This window comes from Anomaloglossus baeobatrachus, chromosome 4 (genome assembly GCF_048569485.1).
Source record: "Anomaloglossus baeobatrachus isolate aAnoBae1 chromosome 4, aAnoBae1.hap1, whole genome shotgun sequence".
Taxonomy (NCBI): domain Eukaryota; kingdom Metazoa; phylum Chordata; class Amphibia; order Anura; family Aromobatidae; genus Anomaloglossus; species Anomaloglossus baeobatrachus.
In genome coordinates this window covers 150,569,944-150,589,583 of record NC_134356.1, presented here as the reverse complement: position 1 = coordinate 150,589,583, position 19,640 = coordinate 150,569,944, and the positions used below count along the sequence as shown (strand labels likewise).

Genomic DNA, 19,640 nt, shown 5'->3' with positions numbered 1-19,640 from the left:
TAAGTCTAGCAGTGAGACCGGCTTTTTACCGCCTGGCTGGCTAAACTATCAGCTAATGCTGTCATACAGGAGTCTGTACAGAAGTGAGTAGTTTTTGGGGTTTTTTTTTGCACTGATGCATCAGCTTATTGTATAAAAGCCGTTTATACAATCAGCTGCTGTGTCATGTGATTCAGACCCTTGAACCTGACACATCATCTGATCGCTTTGCCTTCCAGCAAACCAATCAGATGATATTGGATCCGGTTTGGACGGCGCAGGACCCTTGACCCAGGATTACTGCATAGGGGGGTTCTTTATTTCAATAAAGATGGAGTCACTAATTGTGTTGTGTTTTATTTCTAATAAAAATATTTTTCTCTGTGTTGTGTTTTTTTTTATCTGTACTTGAAATTCATTGTGGCCATGTCTAATATTGGCATGACACCATGAATTTCGGGCTTAGGGCCAGTTGATAATATACAGCTAGCCCTAACCCCATTATTACCCAGCGAGCCACCCGTCACCAGGGCAGCTAGAAGAGTTGGATACAGCGCCAGAAGATGGCGCTTCTAAAAAAAACACCATTTTCTGAGGCAGCTGTGGACTGAAATTTGCAGCAGGGGTGCCCAGAAATCTTGGGCACCCTGCGATGCGGATTCCAATCCCCAGCTGCCTAGTTGTACCTGGCTAGACACAAAAATGGGGTGAAGCCCACGTCATTTTTTTAAAAAAATTATTTCATGAAATTCGTGAAATAATTAACCCCTTCACGAGCATGGACGGATATTTCCGTCATAGAGCGTGTCCCGCGGGCAGGCGGCGTTCATCGGCACATATATCAGCTGTTTTCAATTCATGTTACGAGTGGAATCGCATTCCACCCGTAACATTAACCCCTTAAATCTCGCTGCCAAAGTCTGGCAGCGAGATCTATATGGGCGCCGCCCCCACCAGAAGTCACGTGAGTGATCACGTGACTTTCGGTGGTTGCCATCGTAGCACATGGTCATGTCATGACGCCTGCAGCTATGATGTTTCACTTTCGTTTTTCCTCGGCACGGAGCAGAGGGAAACAGGAAGTGACTGAATCTGCTGTTTACAGCTGTATAGCTGTGATCAGCAGATAGATGAGAGCGATCGGATTGCTGATCGCTATAGCCCCCTAGGGGGACTAGTAAAATTAAAAAAAAAAGTAAAAAAAAGTTATAAAAAAAACAAAAAACCCCCTAAAAGTTCAAATCATTCCCCTTTCCCCCCATTGAAAATTAAAGGGTTAAAAAATAAATAAATATACACATATTTGGTATCGCCGTGTTCAGAAATGCCCGATCTATCAAAATATAAAATCAATTAATCTGATTGGTAAACGGCGTAGTGGAAAAAAAATTCCAAACGCCAAAATTACGTGTTTTGGTCGCCGCAAGTTGGACGCAAAATGCAAAACAGGCGATCAAAACGTAGCATCTGCGCAAATATGGTGCCATTAGAAACATCAGCTCGAGACACAAAAAATAAGCCATCACTGAGCCATAGATATCGAAAAATGAGAACTCTACGGGTTTTGGAAAATGTCGAAAAACGCATGCCACTTTTATTGGACAAGCTTGTGAATTTTTTTTAACCCCTTTAGATACAAGTAAACCTATACGTATTTGGTGTCCACAAACTCGCACCGACCTCAGTCATCATACCCACACAACAGTTTTACAATATAGTGAACACCGTGAATAAAACATCCCAAAAACTATTGTGCCATCACACTTTTTTTGCAGTTTTTAAACACATGGAATTTTTTTGCTGTTTTCCAGTACACCATATGGTAAAACTTATGGTTTCATTTAAAAGTAAAACTTGTCCCGCAAAAAAGAAGCCCTCATATGGCAAGATTGATGGAAAAATATAAAAGTTACGGCTCTCGGAAGAAGGGGAGCAAAAAACAAAAACGCAAAAACGGAAAGTGCCCCGGGGCTGAAGGGGTTAAAAAAAGGGGCTTCCCTATATTTTTGCCTCCCAGCCGGGTAAAAATAGGCAGCTGGTGTTGGGGGCAGGCCGAAGCTGCCTGCTGTACCTGGTTAGTATACAAAAAAATGGCGAAGCCCAAATAATTTTTTCGGGGGCAAAAAACTCCTGCATACAGTCCTGGATGGAGTATGCTGAGCATTGTAGTTCTGCAGCTGCTGTCTGCTGTCTGTCTGTATGGAGGAGAGCAGGCAGCAGCTGCAGAACTACAAGGCTTAGCATCCTCCATCCATGACTGTATGCTGGAGGGAAAGGCATGGGGAGCAGAACTGCAAGGCTCAGCATACTTCATCCACTAGTGTATACAGGAGAGCAGACAGCAGCTGCAGAACTACAAGGCTCAGCATGCTGCATTCAGGACTGTATGCTGGAGGTAGAGACAGGGGGAGCAGAACTACAAGGCTAAGCATGCTCCATTCACTAGTGTATGCAGGAGAGCAGACAGCAGCTGAAGAACTACAAGGCTCAGCATACTCCATCCAGGACTGTATGCAGGAGTTTTTTGCCCACCAAAAAAATGACGTGGGCTTTGCCATATTTTTGTATGCTAGCCAGGTACAGCAGGCAGGTACTGCTGCCCCCAACCCCCAGCTGCCTATTTGTACCCGCCTGGGAACTAAAAATATAGGGAAGCCCTTTTTTTAAATAAATCATGAAATTCATGAAATAATTAAAAAAAAACAAAAAACTACATGGGTTTCGCAGAATTTTTGTGTCCAGCCAGATTTAACTAGGCATCTGGGGATTGGAATCCTTAGCACAGGTTGTCCCAAGCTTTCTGGGCCCCTCTGCTGAAAATTGCAGTCCGCAGCTGCCCCAGAAAATGGCGCTTTCATAGAAGCGCCATCATCTGGCACTGTATCCAACTCTTCCAGCAGCCCTGATGCCGGGTGGCTTGCTGGGTAATAAAGGGTTAATACTAGTTTTGTTTTACTAGCTAGTTTAAGCCAGAGATTCTTAATGTCAGGCAAGTTTGACCCGGTCGTTAAGAATCTCCAATAAAGGGTTAAAAAAAGACACCACACAGGGAAAAATACTTTAATAGAAATAAATACACAGACACACTTAGAGACTCCATGTTTATTACTCCCTCTCACCCCTCCACGATCCTGGTCTTCTGTCCTCTTTCTCCTTCAACCCATGCAGCTCTGCTACATCAGACAGCACTGCATGGGAGAAAGGCGCTGCTGCTCCCGTGCAGTCTAATCACTCAGTGAGTGAGCAGAGGCTGCGGGTTGTAAGTGGTGATGTCACTGCTGCCACCATTACAATAGTAATCTGACAGGAGAGTTACTATAGCAACGGTAATCACCGATCACCTGATTCCCGGTGCCGCTATTCACCGGCTTTGGCATCCAGTCCCTGCATGTTGGCTGACTCTGTAAAGAGCATCGACATGCAGGAATGGGAAGCCAAGCATGTGCCCAAGCATCTCGCTGGTACACGGAGATGCACAAACGAGCACCGCGTACTGGAGAGATGCACTGACTGGACCTAGTATGATGTCTAGCCATGTGACAAGTCTGTGGCCAATGAGATAATACACACGTGACTGGTCACATGCTATGAAGACGTCAGGGAAGGTCCTATCTTCAGTGCTGGTTACCTGGAGGGTGCAGCGATGATCTGAAGTAAAAGCGGCGGGAGACAGAGTCCGCAGTATAATGGCAATGTTTATTAACTGTATGTGTACATGTACAATGTGTTTGTATGTGTTTGTGTTTGCCTGCCATCATTTTCAATGGGTTTCGATGGTGTTCGTTGAACGTTCGTCGGATGTTCGCTGAATACACCCGCCGTTCGATGAACCGAACCGAACTCGAACACTAGGGGGGAGGCTCATTTCTAGTGTGGACCCTTGGGATTTGCTACTCGACAAGTAACTGGAGGCATTTTCTGCTAGCCAACTCGTTACCTGTTTGCACTGTTCAGGGTGCAAGAGTGCTTTCCCATGTGGACAAGAAAATTGGGATAGGAAGGCAGAGGTAGATAAAGCAGGAACCTTTTTCTTTGGCTCGATCACACTGCTTGGGCAACCACCACTGTCACTACCACCTCGTCCCTGGCCCTTACCCCCTCCATTTCCCATTTTTTTTGGTTTGATTATTTGAAGGTGAATACTGTAACGTGACCTTTTCTACAGGCAGTGGAACAACACTTATGCTGGGTTGATAAACTTGTGTTAATAGTTTCTCAGGATAGCTGTTTCTGTAAGTCTAAAAACCAAAAGGTACCTTTATTGGACAAACTACCACTTATAGGAGTCGACAAAGATGTTGTGAATGTCTTTCAGCCGCAAAAGAAAACAGGGTTTGACAACACTTTTATTTTAGTATTGGTTTTTCGCACTCAGACTGTGTTTTATTAAGAGCAACTTACACTATGTAGGTTCTGTAAAATAGGAAGACGACACCCCCAGGATGCTAGTTTGGTGCTATGAAGGTTTTTTGCTTCAAGCAGAAGTAGTGCCACTGACACCAAGTATTAATAAAAATTAGGTAACACTGAGACTGTTTTAATAAGATCAAGCCACTATCTAAGTTCTGTAAGATATAAAGCACCCAAAATTATGCTAGGTTGCTGATAGGAAGGTACTGGCTTTCAGGCAGAAATAGTGCCACTGACACCGAGTATTAACCCCTTCAGCTCCCAGCCTGTTTTCACCTTAGGCTAGTTTCACACTTGCGTTGAACGGCATCCGTCACAATGCGTTGTGTAACGCATGTGACGGATGCCTTGCAAAAAGTGTGATAATAAAGGCCACGGATTCCAGTGAAATAACGCATTGCATTAAGTTTTCTTAGCCGAGAGAGAGAGCACCCATCATCCCCGCACACAGCCCGACATCCCCGCACACAGCTCGACACTACAGCCCTCATCATTCCTGCACACATCCCGACATCCCTGCACACATCACGACATCACCGCACACAGTCCGACATCCCCGCACACAGCCCGACATCCCCGCACACAGCCCGACATCCCCGCACACAGCCCGACATCCCCGCACACAGCCCGACATCCCCGCACACAGCCCGACATCGCCGCACACAGCCCGACATCCCCGTTGTGAGATAGTGGGTCCATTGATATGTGACGGACGGTACGTATCTCCCAGAATGCGTATAGAAACATATTAGAGCCCTACATAGTGGTCAGTCCAGTAACCTCCAGGCCGGGTTATGCAGGTGGCTCATGGCCACAGTTCTCATTTAAAAGCTCTTTGTAAAGGCTTGGGTGGGGCAGAGCTGCTTTTGTAAGCTGCAGAGCAAGAAGCTGAGAGGAGTTCAGACCCATGTGGTGTGATAACACAGGTCTGTGGGGCTCCCTGAAAAGCAGTACGGGGTACAGTAAGACCGACTTCTACGGCAGCGGGTACCTGTGTGACGTGGTAACCTATGGACTGTATATAGCCTGGATATATCCTGAAAGACGTATATTCCTGTGCAGCAGCGGTAAATAAACTGATGTTGATTGGACTTTTTGGGTCACTGCCTCTTTGTCGTCCTGGGGGACCCCCACCCCGCTACACCGCACACAGCCCGACACTACAGCCCTCATCATTCCTGCACACATCCCGACACTACCGCACCCATCATCACCGCACACACCGGCATTACCTCAGTGATGTCCCCGCTGACAGCGTCATTTACTTCAGTTGCTGCGTGGAGCTCACAGGAGCGGCGGTGTTCTACTGCCGCTCCTGTCAGCTTCATGTAGCAGAGCTGGATGTGTTGCTGGACCTCTGGATTACGTCGGACCTGGAGGGGTATTTGGGGATTTTAATAAAGTGGTAAAAGAGGGTGTTTTTTTTGTCTTTTATTCCAAATGAAGCATTTTTTTGGATGTGTGTGTTTATTTTCTTTAACTTACAGGTTAATCATGGAGGGTATCTCGGGGAGATGCCTGACATGATTAATCTAGGATTTAGTGGCAGCTATGGGCTGCCATTAACTCCTTATTACCCCGGTTTGCCAACGCACCAGGGCAAATCGGGAAGAGCCGGGTACAGTCCCATCTAATGTATGCGGCAATTCTGGGCGGCTGCTGACTGATATTGTTAGGCTGGGGGGCTCCCCATAACGTGGGGCTCCCCATCCTGAGAATACCAGCCTTTAGCCGTATGGCTTTATCTGGCTGGTATTAAAATGGGGGGGGACCGTTCGCCGTTTTTTTTTAATTATTTATTTATTGTACTGCACAATATAGACATGCCCACCGGCGGCTGTGATTGGTTGCAGTGAGACAGCTGTCAGTCAGCGTGGGGGCGGGTCTGGCTGCAACCAATCATAGGCGCCGGTGAAAGCAGGGAATACGAGATTGAATAATGGGCGGCCGGCTTTTTCAAAAGAGGAAAAGCCGCCGGAGCAGTGTGACAGCTGTACAGTGCCGCACCCGTGATCGGGGAGTATGAGAGAGGAGGGGAGAGGGAGAGAGGGGGGACAGAGACCAGGAGTGATTTTAAACGATTTCGATCATTCTGCTGGACATGCTGAGCATGTGCAGTAGAACGTGACGAAATCCGTCAGCGGATTCCGCCGCTTAGCGCATAGCGGCGGAAACCGCCACCATAGACAATCATTAGACACCGTGGCAGATTCCAACGGAATCCGTCATGGTGCGCTATTTTAACAACACAAAAAACGCTACATGAAGCGTTCCTTCCGCCAGACGCAGCGTCAAAATAATGACGCTGCTTCGTGCAGCGGATGCAACGCAAGACCATCCGTAGCTAATAGAAGTCTATGAGGAGTATAACGGTTTCCTGCAACGGTTACCGTAATTCCTCAAGGCTGTGGATAGCAACGGAAGCCGTCCAATGCAAGTGTGCAACTAGCCTTAAAGACCAGGCCATATTTTGCAATTCTGACCAGTGTCCCTTTATGAGGTTATAACTCTGAAACGCCTCAACGGATCCTGACGATTCTGACATTGTTTTTTCGTGACATATTGTACTTCATGTCAGTGGTAAATTTAGGCACATATGTTTTGCATTTATTAGTGAAAATTTTGGAAATTCGGCGAAAATTTTGAAAATTTTGCAATTTTTAAAATTTGAAATTTTATGCCCATAAATCTGATAGATATATCACACAAAATAGTTACTAAATAACATTTCTCACATGTCTACTTTACACCAGCGCTGTTTTAATTTTTTTTTTTCGTTAGGAAGTTAGAAGGGGTCAAAGTTCATCAGCAATTTTTAATTTTTCCATCAAAATTTACAAAAAATAATTTTTATGTACCACATCACATTTGGAGTAATTTGAGAAAATGTAGGTGACAGAAAATACCCAAACGTGACTTCATTCTGAAATCTGCACCCCTCATTCTGCTCCAAACTACATCCAAGAAGTTTATTTACCCTTTAGGAGCTTCACAGCAACCAAAGCAATGTGGAAGGAAAAAATGAAAATTTTACTTTTTTACACAAAAATGTTGCTTTAGTTATAAAATTTAGCATTTTCACAAGGGTATCAGGAAAAAATGCATCAGAAAAAAAATTGTGCAATTTCTTCTGAGTACACCGATATCTCATATGTGGTGGAAATCAATTGTTTGGGCGCACGGCAGGGCTCGGAAGGCAAGGAGCGCCATTTTAATTTATGAAAGCAAAATTGTCTGGAATCATCATTAGCGGATGCCATGTTGCATTTGGAGAGCTCCTGAGGTCCTAAACAATGGAGCTGCCCCACAAGTGACCCCATTTTGGAAACTAGACCCCCATGGCATAAATCTAGATGGGTAATGAGCACTTTGAACCCTCACATGCTTTGTACATTGAGCCATAAATACAAAAAAGTACTTTATTTTAGGCTCCATTTTTTTAATTTTTACTGGGGTAATAGGATAAAATGGACCACAAATTTTGTTGGGCAATTTGTTCTGAGTACCCTGATACCTTATATGTGGCAGAAAACCCCTGTTTGGGCACACGGCAGACCTCCAGATGGAATTTGCGTAATTTGACTTTTTAAACGGAAAATTAGCTGGAATCGTTAGCTTCACCATGTTGCGTTTGGAGAGCCCCTGATGTGCCGAAGCACTGGAGCTCCCCTACATGTGACCTTTTTTTTTGAAACTAGACCCCCCCATAGAAAAAATATTAGTTTGGCAAAATAAAAACTACGGACGTCTGTAAAAAAAAAAAAAAAAAGGAGAGAGAGCGATGCACGAATCTCGCATCACATCACCCGGCACAGCCGCACAGTTCTGTCTGGAAGAGAGCAACCTTGCCAGATGATGCGACGTGAGTCTCGTGCATCGCTCTCATGTGTTGGATTGGACTGACCCTTACAATATTCAGTAAATAATACTGTAGTTGACGATTACTACAGTATAATTTTACTGGCCCTAAACTAATGTGGATGGAGGAGTGGCGGAGGACGGGTGAAGGCGCAACAGATGCAGGAGCGGTGGAGGGTGGGGGAAGGGTGGAAGGGGAGTGGGAGGTGAGATTGGGGATAGCTACCTTACAGGATGGATCTAGGGAGCAGGATCACAGCAGATGGAGGAGGCAGCAGATGGAGGAGGCCGCAGATCCGGGAGGGAGAGAGATGGGAGAGGGGGAAGAGGATTAAGGGGATGGGAGAGAGCGGGCAGCAGATCGGGGAGAGGGCAGTGACTGATGGGGGAGTGCGGTAGCAGATGCAGGGCTGCAGCGGCTGATGGGTGAGTGCAGCAGCAGATGCAGGGGTGCAGCGGCTGATGGTCAGTGCAGCAGCAGATGCATGGGCACAGCGGCTGATGGAGTGCGGTGGCAGATGCAGGGGTGGCGTAGCGGCAGATGGCGGAGTGTGGTAGCAGATGGGGAGAGTATGGTGGCTGATGGGGAGAGTACGGTTGCTGATGGGGAGAGTGTGGTGGCTGATGGGGAGAGTGCGGTGACTGATAGGGAGAGTGCAGTGGCAGATGGGAGAGTGGGGCAGCAGATGCAGGGGCGGCGCAGTGGCAGATGCAAGGGTGCAGCAGAAAGAGAGCAGCGGCGGTGCAGGGGCGCAGCGGTGGATACAAGGGGGCACCAGAAAGAGAGCAGCGGCGGTGCAGTGGCACAGCGCTGGATACAAGGGGGCAGCAGAAAGAGAGCAGCGGCAGTGCAGGGGCTCAGCGGTGGATACAAAGGGGCACCAGAAAGAGAGCAGTGGTGGTGCAGGGGTACAGCGGCGGATACAAGGCGGCAGCAGAAAGAGAGCAGCGGCATCAGATGCAGGGGCAGCGCAGCGGCAGATACAAGGGGGCAGCAGAAAGAAAGCAGCGGCGTCAGATGCAGAGGCGGCGCAGCGGCGTCACATGCAGGGGCGCAGCGGGAGGAGAGCAGCGACGGTGCAGAGGCAAAGCAGATGGAGGAGGGCAGCGGATGATCTGGGGCTGTGATTCACAGATGGGCACCCGCAGGGATCGCTCTCCTCAGCTTCCACGGATGGAGAAGCTGTTGAGAGCGATGTCCTACAGATCACCGGTCACAGATGCACGGTGCTTGGAGAGATCGGTCACAAGGCCGATCTCTCCAATTAGAGCTGGGGGTGGGTGCAGCAAAGGTCACCCAGATCCAGCCAATGATCAGTGCTATAGCTGCACTGATCATAGCTGGATTTCAATTGCTGAAACATTACACTGGCTGTGATTGGCTGAGCGGTGTTCGTCAGCCAATCACAGCCTCCGTAGGTCCGGGGAGGAGACACCACCCCTCCTGAGGTCAGGTACAGGTCCTCTCCTTTCCAAATCTACAGGTTTTGAAAACTATCGTGGTCACCGGGGCTCCGGGTCCGCGATTTCGCCATGACGGATATATCCGCCATGGGTCTTTAAGTACCAGGGCACCATGACGGATACATCCGTCAAAGATCGTGAAGGGGTTAATACAAATTTGGTAACACTGAGACTGTGTGTTAGTTGCAGCAGGCAACTATCTAAGTTCTGTAAGATATAAAGCCCCCTAAATTATGCTAGTTTGCTGATAGGAAGGTACTGGCAGCACCTCTCCCCTGAAGAAGAAAGAAAATCTTGATTGAAACGTACGTTGGGCTGGTTTGAGGACTTTTCTGACACTAACCGCTGTTACCATCCTTAGCGGTAAACCTACAATGGAAACACTCTGACTCCTTTGATTTTTTCCATCATCCTTAAGATTCCCTTTATACCTATCCTCAATGGGCAATATGCAATATGCAATTGTGGCATTATCTTTATGTCATTAATTTGATCTCGTATTTGGATGTCATTGGTGTATAAAATCAATATGTATTATAATTAAGGTTTTATGTGTGATTTAAATACAGTTATATTTTACACCTATGAGTATGGGAACCATATGGAGTGAATTACAATAAGAATGTTCTCTTTTTTATCTATTTTAACCTAAAATGAACTGTCACCTTTTTCATAATAAACTTTATATTCTTTTGCACTATAAAAGCTTTTTTTCTCTTTTCATGTTTGTAATATGGTTATGAGCTTGTGCGGTGGGTGGGCATCTGTTAACAATCAGGCCCCCCGCTTTCTTTGTATGGCATTACGGAGTCTTTCTCTAATCTGTATAAATTGTGCTGCATTGGATTCATCTTACAGTCAGCAAGTTAAGTCCTGCTCTGGGATATATGATTGTCCTTTTCCTTGTATACATTACAGTGCCTCTATTTTGAATTGTATCAATTTGTTATATTTTGTTCTATCTTACCTTGTCCCTGATATTCAGGGAAAAGAAATTGATATCCTAACCTATTTACTGGGACAAATTGGTATTCAATATTTGCATTTGTCTTACCATAGTGTGATTACCACTTGTTGGTTTTATATTTACTAAATATGTGTTATGGGGAAAAAATATTTTTGTTATTCACAACTGCCGGTATGACTCTTTTGCAGAAATAGTTTACAAATAAAAATTTCATCATAAACTTGTTTGTGCCAGAAATCTATATTAGAAATCTTCTCTCTCTTCACACAAGTACATATCTGCTTGCTAAAGTGGAAAGTCTGCTGCCCTCTCCTCCTGCTGAATCTCTGTCCTGGTACATAACTCTGCTTGTTTTGTTTTTTGTTATGTCATCTTCACATTATGCTTAATACTCACTGATGTATGACTGTATGACTCTTTGTAAATCTTATCGGATGGTGGAAGGTGTAATTTTGTATAGACTGGACTCAGGGCGGGTGTTAAATGTGTCCTGTTCCCTTTGATTCATTAATCATTCCCTGGTGTGATCACCATTTGGTATTTTTCCTTAACAAGCTTAGGTCCCACAATCCCCCTCACCTACTTCTCTAGTTTGCCCTATATATTTGTGTGTTCCTTAAAGGGTGCATGCGTGTGGGGTGCCAGCATGCGTGCCATCTTATGAAAAGTGTCATCGTTGCTATGTGTGGGGTAGTTATTTCAATGGCAGTTAGTCAGGGAAGTAGGCAGGTAAACTAATCTTTGACACCTTCCGTTTCAACCATGGACGTTATCTTTATCTCAATATTCCTATGTGATTTTACTGTCTATTTTCACCGCTCTCTCCCCCCTCCATTACCACTCATCCACATCAGTCCCTCTCTCCTCCCCTCTCCTATGTACAGCTCTCATGTTCTCTTCACTAGAGATGAGCGATGTTCGAGGCTCGAGGTTCGCCAATTTCATGTTCGAGTGATTTTGGGGGGTGTTCGAGAGGCTCGACGAACTCGAGCCTTTTGCTAAAAGCTCGACAGTTTGAGTAACGTTCAAGAACGGTTCGATCAACAAAAGCGTGGCTTTTCACAGTAAGGCTATGTGCACACATTGCTATCTGCATGCGTCCTGCGTCCCCAGCACAATCCCTCTCTCTTTCCTACTCACCGATCACGGGTGCCTCGCTGCACGGCTAAAACAAATCTGCGGCGTCTTTTCCTCTTTTGAAAATGGCTGTCGCTTCATTATTCAATCAGTTATTCCGTGCTTTCCCCGCCCACCGGTGCCCATGATTGGTTGAAGTCAGACATGTCCCCACGATGAATGACAGCTGTCTCACTGCAACCAATCGGGCGGGTCTATATCGTGCAGTAAAATAAATAAATAATAATAAAAAAAAAAAATGCGGTTCCCCCATATTTGATACCAGCCAGGATAAAGCCGCATGGCTGGAGGCTGGTATTGTCAGGATGGGGAGTGCCATGGTATGGGGAGTCCCCCAGCCTAACAATATCATTCAGCAGCCGCCCGAAATTGCCGCATCCATTAGATGTGACAGTCCCAGGACTCCACCCAGCTCATCCCGAATTGCCCTGGTGCGGTGGCAATTGGGGTAATAATGAGTTTAATCATGCCAGGCATCTCCCCGAGATACCTTCTATGATTAAACTGAAAGTGAAAGTAAAGAAACACACACAACGAAAAATCCTTTATTTGGAATAAAAGACAAAAAAAATCCTCTTTCATCATTTTATTAATTTTATTAATCCCAAAACAACAATCCAGGTCCGAAGTAATCCACACGACACTGTCAGCTCTGCTAGCTCTGCTACATGAAGATGACAGGGAGCGTTCTGTGTCCTCTCCACGTAGCACATGAAGAGAATCTGCCCATGTTTTTCATTAGAGCTATTAGCTGAATGGTTAGAGTGCTCGCCTAAGAAACAGTACTTCACGAGTTCTAGCCCCGGCTGTCCTGGTGAAAAAATTAATTTATTTTTAATTTTAAGTTAGAATGATTTATTTATAATTTAATTTAATTATGCACTGAGGGGAGGAGCCAGACATGTGGGTTGTATGTGTAGTTATGCCCTAAATACACATACAACCCACATATCCATCCTTCCCTGATTCTCTACCTCATTCATACCTCTCTCTTCCCTCTTTCCTTCTCTCCCTATTCTTCCCCTCACACATATATTCAGCATCCCTACCCATTCAACCATTTTTCACCATTAGTCAGCCTCACATTAGTGACAGACTATTCTCATTATTTATGTCATCGCTCTAACTCTTCCTTATATCTCACATCTACCTCTCTCTACCGCTATACTTTGCCCCCACTCAGCATTAATACCTTCTCACTAGAGTAACATACATTCCTCCTTCTTACATATCAACCCCTCCTCATACACGCTTCAGAAATCCACCCCTTGGCTTACGTACCATGCATGCGCATACCACCTATACCATACATCTCTCACTCCCAGATTTCTCTCCCCCTCCTATGACGCAACGCGCATGCGCGCGCCTGCGTCACCAGTTACGTTACACAACACACACATGCAGTGTTCCCCATCCCTATCTCTCATTCCGCCCCTATGATGATGTCACGCGCATGCGCACACTGTGCGCACGCATCACCTCCTGACAGACCTGTTCCCACCTCTCCGCTGACGTCACACGCATGCGCAGATGCACGCCCGCGTCACCACTGACATCACGCGCGCACGCGCACTGACATCCATGACTCAGACCAGGAAGTACCTTCCAGCGTTTAATAGGCACTCTTCCACAAACCATATTGCCAGACGCCTCCTGCCTGCACCTCTGGGACCCTGTCCCCATTTCACGTGCTCCTAAGGTAACTTATATCACGCTATACGCTCCTGATCTGCGTCCAGCTCCCTGGTTTCTTTGTATAATAGTCAATGCTGTCTTATCCTGTTTTTTCCACAGGCACTTTCTCTACCTCTCCACTAGCCTCTCAAGTCTCTTTGACTCTGGGTATATTACAATTCTCAAATACTACCATATGTTATTCTCAATTTGCCTGTACACTATTGCGCTAGACAATGTCATTCATTACCTTTTGATTTGAACCTGTGCTGCGATACCCATGTAGTAGTACTTTTACTGTCTATTCGGATGCCTCCTCCAGGTTTTGCCCTCTAATATATATCACCATACCCATGTTTGTTTCTTGTTTATTACTCTCCATGATTTGCCTAGATTTTTCTATGCTATATCTATCCATTTCTTATGGATCAGAGCTTGCAGGTGCATTGTGCCCTTGTATTAGCACTATCTATTGCCTACTGGCACATTTCCCTTTGGTTTACAAGTATACCAGCGCGTGCTTGTAGTTACTATATGGCTTGCTTTATATTATGCCTGTGGTGCTTATTTATCTCTCTTCCCATTCAGCGAGTTGTTCTTGAAAAGCAAAACGCCCTACCTGTGGTTCGCTCCTTGGATGTTTAATCCGTCTATACCCACAGTCCTCTCATAACGTATGTGTATATACATTCTCTGTAAATATGTATATTTTGCCATTATTTGTCACTTTCTGGTGTGTAAATAATTTCTATCATTTCTTATAGGCAAGACCTTGACAAAGGCCTAATACAGGCCGAAACGTTGGCTTGGCTTTGCTCTATTGATAGCGGCATTTTTCTTTTTGCTTATAATCCATTAATAAAAACACTTTTTGCATTACCTTTTTGCATTTGATTGAGTGCTTGGGATTTGTCATACCATTGCTCTCTATCTGAAACTTAACCTTTCCAAAACTGAACTTCTTCTTTTCCCTCTGTCTTCCAACCTTCCTAAACCCGACATCTCCCTCTCTGTGTGGCACAATGATAAGTCCTAGGCAGCAGGCCCGCTGTCTGGGTGCTATACTTGACACTGATCTCTCCTTCACCTCCCACATACAATCTCTTGCCCACTCCTGTCGCTTGCACCTCAAGAATTTCTCTAGGAGCCGCCCCTTTCTCACAATGGAAACGACAAAAACCCTCACTGTGGCCCTGATCCACTCCCGCCTTGACTACTGTAACTCTCTACTAATTGGTCTCCCCCTACCTAGACTCTCTCCTCTACAGTCCATCCTTAATGCAGCAGCCAGGGTCACCTATCTGGCTAACCGCTACTCGGATGCTTCTGCTCTGTGCCAGTCATTACACTGGCTGCCCAGTGCCCATATATCACAGAATCCAATTCAAACTGCTTGTTCTCACCCATAAAGCTCTCCACAGTGCACCCCCCCTAAATATCCGCCCTTATCTCTGTCTATCACTCTACCTGTTCTCTACGGTCTGCAAATGACTTTCGACTAACATCCACACTAACTCGAACCTCCCACGCCCGGATCCAAGATTTCTTCCGAGCTGCACCAATACTCTGGAACGCTCTACCTCAAGAAGTTAGGAGAAATCACAACTTAACTTCAGATGCACCCTAAAAACGCATCTTTTTAGGGCAGTTTATCACTCTCCCTAGCCAAACTAAATTCACATATTCCCTCCACGCCTTCTCAGAACATAACCCCACGTCAAACTTCACTGCACCCAAATGCATCTCAAGGTTCTGGCCCACTTGTCCAGGCAGCTATTACCTATCCCCCATTTCCATGAGATGGCTGGATTGTCATTGTAAGTAAGGACCTGCACCCCCAACCCCATTGTAGATTGTAAGCTCTCACTAGCAGGGTTGTCTTTTTTTCCTCAAATTATTGTATTTTCTATAACTGTTACTTTGTATATGAACCTCCTGAATTGTAAAGCGCTGCAGAATATGTTGACGCTATAGAAATAATGATTATTATTACTATTAGATTATTATTATTACCACCTTTTTTCTGAGCACCAATCTATGTATGGTTGCATCAGAGATTTATTCATTTAATATGGAACAATTTACATTGACATCTGCAAGAGCTCTTATATGGAGAAATTGAAATACAGTGCACTTTAATCCATGCCATATGAGCCAAGAAAATTAATCTAAGGGCAGAGTCACATCACTATTTGGTAACTATTTTGCATCAATGTTGGTATACCAAAACCAGGAATGGAACTTACAGAGAAAAAACTATATTTGAAATATCTACACCTGTACTGTGTTTTGGAGACACTTGTGGTTTTACCATAAAGTTACTGATGAAATGCTAATTAAAAATACTGAATCATGAATAAAGCTTCAAAGTTTACACCTTTAAGGTTTGTCCCTTTTTTAGCTTATTATTTTCAATTTGGTCCTAACAAAAAGAATCAAAATACAAAAATAGTTTAGATAACAGAGAAAGACATCTACAGTTTTAGAGACTTTATTTATGTATAAACAATTTAAACACTTTGCCATAAATTATCTTTGCCTGTCTCTAGATTTCATTTAGCAGCAAATTAAAATAATATAAAAACTCAATGAACAGTTCATACATGTATATTACAAAAAAAAATACCAAAGTTCATAATCATTTTGTGGTGACTGTAAGGTGATTGTCTCAGTTTATTGTTTTGACCAAACAAACACATTTCTAGTTCTGAAACAGTAATTGTGCCATCTGGCCTTATATGAACAGGGTGATCAGGAGTGGTGCCCATTTGCGATAGTGTCACAATGCCCACATCTCTACTGAAACTGATACCAACAAACTACTGATTCTAAACAAACTACACCCTGTAACTGTGTTATACTGTATTGTCCACAATGGATTTCTCAAATACAAACAAGAGGATGAATTTAACTGTAGTGAAAGCCATTTGACTCACACATCACACTCTACCCACTTAATGAATAAATTAAGTAAGAGCATTTTGGGATAAGAGTGCAAGTAAAGTTAGTGTTTTCTTGTCAGAATCTATCCAGTGCTCTTCGTTTTAGAGTTGTTTCTACAAATCACTCTATAGTCTTAGCTTTTTTTCCAATGCAGTAAGCATTCGTCAGAAATCAAAGTGTTGGAATTCTTCTCAAAGAAGCAGTCTGAGAGATTTTCAGTAAAACATTTTGGAAAGGTGGCCACTTGGAATTTTGTGTTTCTATATTTCCCCCACAAGTCAAAGAAGTGAGGTAATCAGAGGCCTTAATAATTTATTTTTGTAACAGAGACCCAGAAGAAGTGGGTAATATCACAGGGGTACTTTATGTTTATTTGTGTTTTACTTGAAGTCAGGCTTTAAGTCCACTTTTATTTGTGGTTGTTAGTAGCATTCAACTCAAAAAATGTGAGCTTTCTTGCTACTTACCTATCTCAAAACAATTTAGCTTAGTGCCCCATTTAGGTCTTCATCTCCTTAGGAGAGGAGATAACAGTTATATTACTACTGATTCATCCAGGTATGGATGACAGCAGATTAATTTGTTACCTCTTTCCCATTTCATTCTGTCTCAAGAACTGGATGTTACTGCTGCTGTCTGCTAGTTCTGGGTACTGCTCCACTGGAAGGACATAGTAGCCTTCGTATCCTTGAACTCTTCCTGTGCTTAAGAGTTGCTGTTTTTCACCCTCAGTCCATAGGCGACTGCCTTCCTTCCCATCCCTGGCCTTTTGTTGCTCTTTTGCCCATGCTGCACTCAATGCTCGTTGACGTGCTTGGTCAAGAACTCGTGCTCTCTCTTCATCCAGGGTGTCGACAGTCAACCCATAGCGAATGTTTAAAATGAGAGATGAATGCTGAAACTCTATGTTTGTAAACCTGCGAGTCCTTCCATTTATCAGCAAGGTTGGCTGAGAGACTGTGACATTGACTCCACTGTCTAATGTTTTATGACCCGTTGTCAAGCCCAAGGTGACTAGATCGCTGTCAGAAGAGCCGATTTTGACAAAATAATGGGTGTCCTTTCCCTCTATGTTGTAGTACATTTTTTCCAGGTAGTGAGCTCCGTTAAGCACAAGAGCAATTTTCCGGCTGTCTTCACCGGCAATGCTGGACATTCCTGTTGTCACTTTCCCTTCTTTGATTGCAAACATTATTCCTTTTCCAATAATAGGAACTGTAGTTGCAAACCAGTGTCCCAGTTTTTCCCTTATGCTTGCATGCAGTCGCTTCACTATGGTTTGACCCTCCAATGCCATAAATGCTTGATTATGTCTTTCAGAGGTCTGCTGAACACCTGTAATTAGCTGTAAGACAGAAAAATGAATTAGTTGTAGAAAGTTAAAAAGTAGTGCACTGAACCATGGTAACTAGACTGTACAGATTTCTGAAGGTCATGCAATACTGGTTTAATTACATTTTGCCCTTAATTTACTAGCAAAGTAACTCACATGAAATTAGAAAGTTATTCAGCTACTTGAGAAAACTAAAATTCTTATTTTATGAAGGAAACAGTTCACAAATAAACGTACAAAACATTGGAGATTTATACGGTACTCCGCTGTGAGATTAATACAAAAAAGCATGAAATGTGAAGTATTAAACACGAACAATAACATGCACAATCCATTGTTCTCCAAAAATGAGGGGAATTAAAGGAACACCAAACTCAGAAAATGTACAAGAAATCATAAGTTCTGCAATCTCTGCTGTAATCTTCTTTTGTTCTTTGATTATATGATATCCTTATACTAAATGTATATTATGTCTTTAAAATTGAGAACTATATGAGAAAAATCTTCTCTTTATTTCAGGAGCTTAATCATGTGCCATTCTCACTGTCCTACATGTGGCTAGAAGACAACTGGGTGCAACAAAGCTTCCCTGCTATGACCTGTCTTGTGTAGAACAAAGTAGCACTAAGCACCACTCCCTTGCAAACTGAGAGTGGCTTAATTCATCCACCAGTTGAAGATGGAACTGATTAGCAGGAGATTAACCCTTATATTTGCTGCAAAATATTTACAAGGCTGACCGCATCAGGATCATGACTAAAATATTACAGACTACCCAACACTGAGTACACTGGTTTTTTTCAGATCTTTTATAAATGAATCTGGTTATCTGCAATGACTCCAGGGAGGGGATGGGTTCAGATGTGGGTCCCTTCAGTTGAGCATAAGTTACTGACCATGTGAGTCGTCTCAGCCAGAGGCAGGGGTGGAAGTGCCTGCTTCAGCTGGATGTGCATTCCAGATAATACATCCTGCTGAAATGTATTGCAGTACAGAGACCTATTGGGTCCCTGCACTTCAAATTGCGATGGAACAGGGTCACAGTAGGCAGCAGTCAGCGCTGGGGCTAACACGTGTGCATGCTGCTTAAGAAAATACATCTTCACTGCTCCACAAGCCCATAATCCCACTCACCTTTTTGCACTGAAGTGCTGGTGCTGAGAGGTGGGTGGGATTATGGACATGGGGAGCAGTGAATATGCATTTTCTTTAATAGCAGCACATGTGATCACCGAGCTGCCAGCTTCCTGCTGCTGCTGGGTGATTGTGTGCTGCTAATGTGACGCCCTGGCGCCGCCAGGTGTCACACACCAAGTAGACCCCCACATTGCACCTTCCCTCACAGGATTACACCAAGCTGACAAAACCCTAGTCACGCCCCCCAGGGTAGGAAAGGCACATCAGTGGGCGGGACCAGGCAGAAGGAAAACGCCCACCTAGGGGTCAAGAGAACCCGGGGTGGGAAAAGTGTAGTGAAGTTTGGAGTGAAGTTTGAAGTGCAGTTTGAAGTGGAGTGCAGTTTGGAGCTCAGCTCAGTGGAGGAGAGGAGAAAGAGAGTGGAGTTAAAGTGGAAGCCAGAGAGGAAAGGCGTCAGGGTTGGAGCCCCGGTGTGCTGGCTAGGTGGCAGACGGTGGTACGTATCTGTCAGGAGATGGGAAGATGGCTGCTGGAGATCCGAGGTGGACCGGGACAAGGTAGGAGCCCACCGGTACCGACACCGGAGAACCGACCCGGAAACCGTGCACAGAGGGGGTACCTGGACCCGGAACCACCGGCTTTGTTAATTTACTAGTTGAGGACAGGATTATAGGTCCTGTCCCACCCAAAGTCCCACAAGAGCAGACCAGCAGCCCACCGTGGGGGATAGGACATCCG

General features: G+C 44.7%; 1 protein-coding gene and 1 long non-coding RNA gene across 7 annotated transcripts in view; one reads left to right on the top strand and one right to left on the bottom strand.

Annotated features, from left to right (window-relative positions):
* The window catches only part of LOC142303298 (uncharacterized), a 257,027-nt gene extending 242,664 nt beyond the window's left edge, over nucleotides 1–14,363 (top strand). The window contains exons 3-4 of the long non-coding RNA XR_012753003.1: nucleotides 14,078–14,163; nucleotides 14,254–14,363. This is a non-coding gene — a long non-coding RNA (uncharacterized LOC142303298). The remainder of the gene's footprint in view (nucleotides 1–14,077; nucleotides 14,164–14,253) is intronic.
* Nucleotides 1–19,640, bottom strand: part of TENM2 (teneurin transmembrane protein 2) — a 4,009,156-nt gene that overhangs the window by 56,008 nt on the left and 3,933,508 nt on the right. For 5 of the 6 annotated variants that reach the window (XM_075344547.1, XM_075344548.1, XM_075344549.1 and 2 more), the window contains one exon: nucleotides 15,965–17,777. The exons of the other annotated variant lie outside the window; for it this stretch is intronic. In XM_075344547.1, coding sequence (XP_075200662.1) covers nucleotides 17,016–17,777 — 762 coding nt within the window. In that variant the 3' untranslated portion in view covers nucleotides 15,965–17,015. Of the gene's footprint in view, nucleotides 1–15,964; nucleotides 17,778–19,640 lie in introns of those variants that run through there. 6 annotated transcript variants of the gene reach the window in all.